This window comes from Andrena cerasifolii, chromosome 1 (assembly GCF_050908995.1).
Source record: "Andrena cerasifolii isolate SP2316 chromosome 1, iyAndCera1_principal, whole genome shotgun sequence".
Taxonomy (NCBI): Eukaryota; Metazoa; Arthropoda; class Insecta; order Hymenoptera; family Andrenidae; genus Andrena; species Andrena cerasifolii.
In genome coordinates, this window is record NC_135118.1 from 32348723 (window position 1) to 32357073 (window position 8351).

Consider the following 8351-nt stretch of genomic DNA (forward strand, 5'->3'; position numbering starts at 1 on the left):
CGCAGGCGGACACCTAAAATACTCTCCTTGTAAGTAGCGCATTATACGCGGCTGTTGACTATTGGTGGCGCGCGAAATTTATATATATCGTCATATCTTCTACAATTATTTATTAATCAGTGTGAAAATTGGTGAAAATCTTCCTTGTATATTAAGGAAAAACTTTGTCGCTGCAAGTTATACGTACCTCAAAATTGCCTCGATACTTTTTAACGGCGAACGTTGAAAACCATTATTTATATCCAGTATTACTTTTTAATTAAATATTATTACATTTTTTAACATAAGGGTTTTTTGCATACATTTCACGGCTTCGCTAGAATTTTCTGAGTTTTATGTTTCAATTCTCATAGCGATCCCTTAATATTTACTCGAGTTATCGCAATTTGTGTTTAAAGAAATAATGATTTCGGTCGAAGAAATTTTTTTGTTTATAATTTTTATCAAGAGTACTAATGATTCGATAAAAAAACTGCAAATAGAAAAAATATGTGCCGTGACGAACTTTACAACTCTATATTTTTTAAAATACAGTTTAACAACATTTAATTTTCCAATTTTTCTTAGCGTTTGGACAGTACTTTTTCGGAATTTGGAGCGCAAGTCCCCTTATTGCATCCGAGCCCTCGATTAATTAGTCCCGCCTATCCCGCCAACTTCGCGGCGGTGTCCGAGGAAAATTCGGATGCCCGAGGATGATTATTCGCCTGCGAGGCTGCAATAATATTCAGATAAGGTAATCGGCATCAGCCGCAAGTCTGCAATCGCACAGTTGCAGGTTTATTCCATCGGGAAAAACGCCGCGTCACTTTTCTATTTGCCTTTGCGGCTCTTAAAAATTCACGCTCCCGGTGGCCGCACGCGCCAAGTGCAACCGGTGCAGCTCCTCCGTGCGCCTCATGTCCTCGTTCAGGGCTTCTATCCTCAGCTGTACTTCCTGAATCGCCATCTCAGCGATCTTCACTTTCAAGCGTTTCTCCTCCGTCTGCAATGGAAATTTACGGCTCCCACAGTGTTCCAGTTCACTAAGTGGATTATAATAATTGCGTACGAACTTCCAGCTGCTGTAAAAGCAATTTATGCTTCAGCTGATTGCGATAATTGGTCAAGAAGACGTAGCCCCTCGGTCCGAAGGGATCGCTTCGAGTTTCCAAGCTCCTGGGTCTAGCGACGGCGTCGATCTCTTGGTTCTCCATCAGAGTAGCGGCACCGTTTCTCTGGAAGAACTCTCGGGCCTGCCTTTCGTACACCGAATCGCTCGTGCGATCCGCCGGCGCCGTGTCGCTTTTCTCGATGCCTGAAAGTACCGTTTAAGACAATCTCCAAGTCACACCTTCTCGCTGCTTTACTCTGTCACGCTGTCGTACTTGCGTCCGCGGTTCGTTCTTTTAAATCCCCGATACTACTGTGTCCCACTAAGTTACAGGAGTCGGATGAGTCCTCGCGGTTGCGCCTCTCTTCGCGGTCGAACCGCGAAACGTCCGCTGAAACGGGAAGAGAAATGGGCACGTGCTACCTGGCGGTGAATTGGGAATTTAGGGGCCCAGTGGACAACGAGCACGTGTTTGTGATTTTAGGATTTTAGAGGAAAGCAAGCGGAAGGAAAAGTTATTTCCACAGGAAGGGCTGTACGAAATTGTAATTATTTTAAATGGTACCTACTTCAATTAGATGGTAACTGACTACTATTATTAAATTGTAGCTGAAAAATTATTGATTTTCTTTTTCATTTCGTCGTACACATTTACCACTATTTCTTGATATTTTTCTGTCGTTATCTTTCCATTTATTCTAGTTACGAGAACGTTTTCCACCAGTTATTTCTGTATCTGCTTTGTATAAATAATTTCTTTACACAGGGTGAATGATCCAATTTCTACTCGTTTAAGAGGTAACTCGTCGTAAAGGAGGTGTAAAAAATTTGTTTGTGATGAAAATTTGCAGAGTAATTGATTAATTCACACTACACCGTGGACCCCATAAACCGTGCGATGGAAGAGTGAAATCGGTGCTGTGATGCCATTGACCTGTTTACAGGTTCGCTTGACCGGTTCCGTATGAATTTATTTAGGCATCTTCTATCGTAAATTTTCTCTTGCTCCGTGATTAGGCATTTTCATCTTTGTTATTTTATTTTATATTATATTATTTTATTTTATGTTATTATTTTATATATATTTTTTTTTTATTTATTTCTCTTATTTTTATTTTTCTATGTAATAATGGTAATAATTTTGTATCTCTGTACACTAAAGGGTTTCCCGTTAATAATAATAATAATAATAATAATAATAATAATAATAATAATAATAATAATTCTTTAATAACAAATCGACCAATTCAAAAACTATTTAGGAAAGATACTTCATGTTTACCTATCAGTAATTTGTAATTAAATATACAATACTCTAAATGTATTTCTGCTCCTGAAAAATAGCGATGTATATATTGCCCCAAGCTTCTAAATAATTTAGAATTACTGTGTTGCAACTATAGTACAAACGCGACGCATATAATAATAAGAAAAACACGAAATGATCAGAAATGGGGACACGAGCAGAAATTGGGACATTCGCCTTATCCGATAACTTCATCTTGAAAACAATGTGAGATCTGTCACGTGTTACCACGGAGCCGAGTGGCACGAGCCCTTTTTCCAATACGGATTTCTTTTTTCTCACCGCGAAAGAAAAACCTAATACGATTCCGCTGGGTGCCTATTGCAGGTGCATTTATCCACTGAGCCCCACAATCGAACTCCAAGCCTCAATCGACGGATAAGAAGCATTCCCGTTACCTGATTTTCTCGCAGGTAATGTCACCTTACTCGCGCACGCTTCTGCGGCCACGGCGCTTTTGCAAGCCCGCTCGTTGTCCTCGGGATAAACGATCGACACGGTCACGCTGTTATTGGAAATCTTCGCGCTGGACACCACGATGCGATTTCTGGTTTCACGGTCCGTCGCGCTGGCTGCCGACGCGGACGAGGAGGACGACGAGGACGACGAGGACGAGCCTCGATCTTTATTCATAAAAATCTCCTTCTTCTCGCCCAGGCTATCCTCTTTGGGATTTATACCCTGCGATAAATTCGCGGCTCGTTGGTCGCAATTTGGCATCGACTCCTCGCCGGTCCTCTCCGTCTTGATCCACGATAAATCTTGAAACAGAATTGAAACGAATACACAGCGGCCGTTGCCGTCCCCCGCGAACTCCTCGCGCAGAACACTAAAGTGCAGGCGAACCAATTCTGCTCGCAAATGTGTACGACGATGATGTAAGCGTTACAGTGGGTTATCAATCGTATCGAGTCGACAAGCATTGTCCGTAGCTGGTCCGTGAATAGTGCATTGCGATAGAATGGACGGGAAGTCTCAAATGATAGGCGAGTCGATACGAAAGGTAGACGGGAGATACAAGGAGAAAATGGTACCGAATAAGCCGTCCGAGGTATTCAGTTTCCGGGATGACCCTGCTTTATCCTCGTAGATCTCAGTGGACCGGCATCCCGGCTGGATCTGCGAGCTTTGCGAACAAACGCCGGGGATTTCCGAATACTTGGACGTAGACCGATTTTCAACGAACACTTGATATCGATTCCATTCCGAGGAATCGTTCATCTCCAAGTCTATGCGCTGTTTAGTCCCCTACGATATTTCTCTATTTCAGTGGCAGACGACGCGGCAACAGGCGAAGCAGGAAACGAAGCTAATATTATAATTCTATTTATTATTAATCGTCTTTGTTACTTAGAAGAGAGAACCAGAGTATTCACAGCCAGCAGAGCGAATTCCACCTACGCCCAAATCGCCCGCGACTTTTATCAAGGTAAGTCCTTCTATGTATACGCGACTGAACGCAACGTCGATGACTTCAAAGTCGATTTTCTCGAAAACGAAGCGCGATATAAAAAAAAGTTACTCTTCCTTTTCGACTTATAATAACTAAATAACTCGATGAAAAGGAATGACATTTTTTGATATCGCGCTTCTTTCTCGAGAAAATCGACTCTGAAGCTCTTCGAGTTCAGTCGCCCATAGTCGGTAATAGTAAAGACGAGACTGTTACACTGTTGGCAACGTAACGAATATTAAAAATAAACTACCACCAGTGTAATCTGAAAGCGAAGTAAGAAAGGAACGGTAAAGAGTGACAGTAAAATATCAATCGGCTGTTTGACGTTTCGGGCGAGCCTCGGACATTTCGAATCGCAAAACCGCACCCGATATGTCTCGAAACGCGAAACCTCCGGGAATATCGATATTAAATTTCGCATTAAACTTCTCGCAATAGGAACTGGATCTTCTGTCAGTTTCCTCGACGTTCGTGCGGCTTAATAGGGCAGAGGGATCATTCCCCTCGGATGGAAGAAGCTTGCCATCGATAGCAGCGATCTCGAATAAAACGCTCGGTAAGACGGTGCAATACGTTAGAACGGGAAAAAATGCCGATACCTTTCCCAGCGCCCTGGCCTTCTTGCAATGATACTTGTAGTTCTGCCAGTACTTTTTCAGCTGAGCGGAGGTTTTGCTAACGAAGCCCGCCTTCTTGAATTCCTCCTCGATGGTCGTCCAGATCCTCTTGCGAGCGAGGGTGGATGCGCTGCTGTCCAACAGCGGGGCGTACTGCTTCATTATACCCAATAGATGAACACGTTCCTCCTTATCGAACTGATTCTTCTTCCTGTCGGCTTCCGACAAATTGCGCGGCATTCTCTCTGAATTCTATCGGGAAGCTGCCCGACGCGGCACGGTGTACACCCCTCCGAATCGGCACGATTTTACCGCCCCTTGGTTGTCGCGTTCGAAGAGGAAATCAGTGGGGAACCGAGGCTTAAGATCGTAAGATCGTTTGGACTTTAGAAGTTCAGAGTCACAGACTATCTTGGCAGAAGTGCGAGCACTTTTGTTTCGACAAAACAGACCGACGCGCGCGATCCGCCACTGTTTCCCGCCGCGGTCGATCCTTAGTAGTTTTGCCACGATCCCGCGACAGAACCGCGCCAGCCTCGGCGACACGCGCGCTTTTTCTTTGGAGCGTAAATGGAGCGGCAGCGGACACTAGTTGCACCGATCATCGCGCAGCGATGCGAGCCACTCTCGCAATAACGTCACGGATATTGTCGCGATAAATGTCCGCCCGCGACGTTAAGTTGGAAATAAATTTCCTGTATCGGACGCGCGCTAATTGCGCAGGCTTAAATTCGGCCGAGGCGCGCTCAATTCTCTCCCAATCCTCGCTGCACAATTACCGCCGCTTTGACCGGTCCGCGCGGGGACTATTAAAGCGAGGCATCGCTCACCTACGCGTCGCAATTACCCGTGACCTTAATTGTGACAGTGGAAAAATACACTGCCGAGAGTATGCCGCACTACTTTCTCCGACAAACGAAACTCCTGTCCGTGCAGTTTTCAGTAAATAGTCGATTCAACTGCGGGGGGTGGTTTGTGTACGCTTCAAGTAATATCGTTGAGGGGGTAGTGGACTGTTTCAGCTTAAAAAATCGATAGTTTTTATTTTACTGCTTCTGAAAGTCCTATCCTTTACGAATATTTTATACAAATGTTTGTGAAAAATTCAAATAATTGTCGAAGTTATAGCAGCGAACGTAACACAGTGTACCGCCGAGTAACCGCGCGATAAAGGTAACACTCCGAACTTTGTAACGGTGTACATCATAACTCTTGAACGAATGAATGTTTTCGCTTCAAATTTTAAATGGAGCTGTAGAATTCCATTCTCTATCGTGTAGAAATTCCCCATCAATATTGGATGTTTGTAAAACATTTTGTAACTGATTAAAGACGATTTTTCCGGTAAGAATGTGGAAAGAAAATTGATCAGTGCGTAACTTCCACAATTTTTGTTCAAATTCATCGGCAAGTTTCCACACTGTAGATATTTGTGTATAGAATAATCACCCCGAAGCATTTTGCTTTCAGATGATTGGTTCACCTGAATCGATGTACACCACCTGCAGCGGCGCGCCGTACAGGACTATCTTCAACGATTAATAACTTCGACAATTTTATACATTACGACGATTTTTTTGGTTGTAAATACTCGTAAACATGCCCACAATAGATTGTCAAAAGCACGACTATAAACATTGTTTGGTATCAAAGTAATTTAGCGTCAAAGAAACTAACGATTTTACGTATCCAATAGCTCGAAACAGCACTAAACTAGATTTTTTTTACCGATACTATGAGGTTGAAAATTATTTATTTTCTTCTTATGGGTAGAGCATGTATTAGTGCATATATTGTATAAATACTGTATAAAAATATTAAAAAATGACCGAGTTATTTGTTCTCCCGCGAAGCTCGTCCGCCGTTACACGCGTGACTAACCTAACAAATTATAACGAACATGTTCGTCTGAAATCAAAAACCCGATGATTTTCGTGTTCCTTAATAAAATACCTACGATGTAGCATAGGGATTTGAGAAAAAAAAAATTATTGCACAAATGAGAGCAAAGTGAAAAAAATTATACGTTTTTCACATGAAAAACGAATTTAAACCATTAATTATATACGAATGGGGTATAGGATGGAAAAACTGATATGCTACATCGTAGATAATATCATTAAGAATATGCGTGCCAAGTTTGAACTCAATCGGACAAATAGTTTTGGAGATATTTGATAAGTCATCTTTGAAAATGTAGTTTCGAGAAAAACGCAAAAGAAGAAAAGTAGAATCGTAGCTACCTGCTGCGGAATATCGACATCCGCGCCTCGTTTAAAGTCTACAACTCGGCTATTTTGGGGAATTTTTGCGTCTACCATGGCTTAAATTATTCTTAAAACTTTACGTAATAAGAAAGTGCAAAGAAAAAAAATCGTTTTTCCAAAACGTTCAGGGTGTCGTAACCCCTTAAGGGGAGGTTCCGGTCTAAGAATCGAATTTTTTTTATTTCATTTCTCGAATACTCAACCTTTTAGGAATACCTGCTTAAAAAGATTTTTAAAAGTTATTATTCAATTCCACTGAACCTTTTTTTATTTCAAAGAATATACTTCTGGCTTGTGCGCAGATCAGTAAAAGAAATTGAATACTTGACGTTTTTAAAGGCGTTGGAAGGACGAAAAATATAGGGAAAAGTGATTTCAAACTCAACTGTCGTTATTTTCTCAAAGAATGTCAGTTTTTGTAATTTTTTTCTGGTCAGTCCACGAGCGAATTTCATGCCCTTTAATAATCTGGCATTGTTTTTTACTTCAGATCAACGGTTTAGGTGCTACAGGTTCCACCGATTTGGACGAATTTTTTAACCCCCCGACTTTAACGACTCCCCAGTGCCGTCTGCGATGATTAATTATAAAACAAAAAATATATTTCTATAATATAAGGCATCCTTAATTCAATGGAAAAAGTCCCATTACGTTATACGTCGTAGTTTTCCTTTAATTAATTCCTAAAGATCAGCTATTTTTATGGGCAACTTTCTATACCGGAACAGCCCCTTAATCGTGAAATGAAGTATTTTCGCATACTTGATTGGTATTCAAAAGCATAGGGTGCATTTTCGTAGGTATAACAACGTAAGATACTTTATATTAAAATGCGGGTGGCACCCCTAGTGCTACTGCAGCTGCGACGTATCCGTAATTAAGTACGTACGTCGACGAGACTCTCTCAACTTTCCATCGCTGAAATTTCGCCGCGTCTCTTTCGCGCCTGGCTATCGCGGTTGCGCAATATTTACGAGCTCCAGCGATGAGCGGGTTAGCGTAATCCGCGCGCACGATCCCCTGCTAGATGGATGACTGGAAAACCTGCTCGATCCGCATTGTTTGCTTGGGAGAAATTCTGGCCATCGCCGCGAAACAAAGCTGGCAGCCATAGTCCGCGCTGCCTTTCGGCTCGAAATCGGCCAACACTCGCCCTGCTCGCTCTTTCCTAACGCAAACCACTAGCCGGCGTTACCTAACCAAACGCTTCTGTGGCCGTCGCGTCGATAACGAAACTCCCAATACGGTTGCGTTTGCATTTCTGCGGACCCCTGCCGTGCGATCCTGAGAAGCTGAGTAGAATTTCCAGCGCGAGCCGTCTTCGCTTTGATTCGATTGAAAAAGCAGGAAGGCGATATGTTACGCGCTTGAAGGGTAACTCGTTTGGCAACAGCTCCTCTTCGTCATCGAGGACACCGAATCTGTAAGCGACCAAGGTCGCGCGAATCTCGCCGAAACTTGTAGCTCTGCCTGGAAAATTGCACGGCCAGGTCATGGCCACGTATTTTGCATTGCTAAAGAGCAGGCGGTATCCGATAACCAGGTAGCTGGCTGAAATATTCTCGATCGAAAGGAATTTATAAGCGACTCGGATTGTAAATCAGTTTATGGG

The 8351-nt window shown here is 42.7% G+C and overlaps 1 protein-coding gene across 1 annotated transcript; it reads right to left on the minus strand.

Annotated features, from left to right (window-relative positions):
- Positions 1 to 815: 815 nt before the first annotated feature.
- On the minus strand, positions 816 to 5388 carry LOC143373248 (uncharacterized). The gene is made up of 6 exons (XM_076820292.1): positions 4194 to 5388; positions 3434 to 3647; positions 2798 to 3160; positions 1368 to 1484; positions 1056 to 1297; positions 816 to 985 (listed from the first exon to the last, which is right to left on the minus strand). The coding sequence occupies exons 1-6, from the start codon at positions 4710 to 4712 to the stop codon at positions 833 to 835; spliced, it is 1608 nt and encodes a 535-aa protein (XP_076676407.1). The 5' UTR covers positions 4713 to 5388; the 3' UTR covers positions 816 to 832.
- Between the last annotated feature and the right edge of the window lie 2963 nt (positions 5389 to 8351).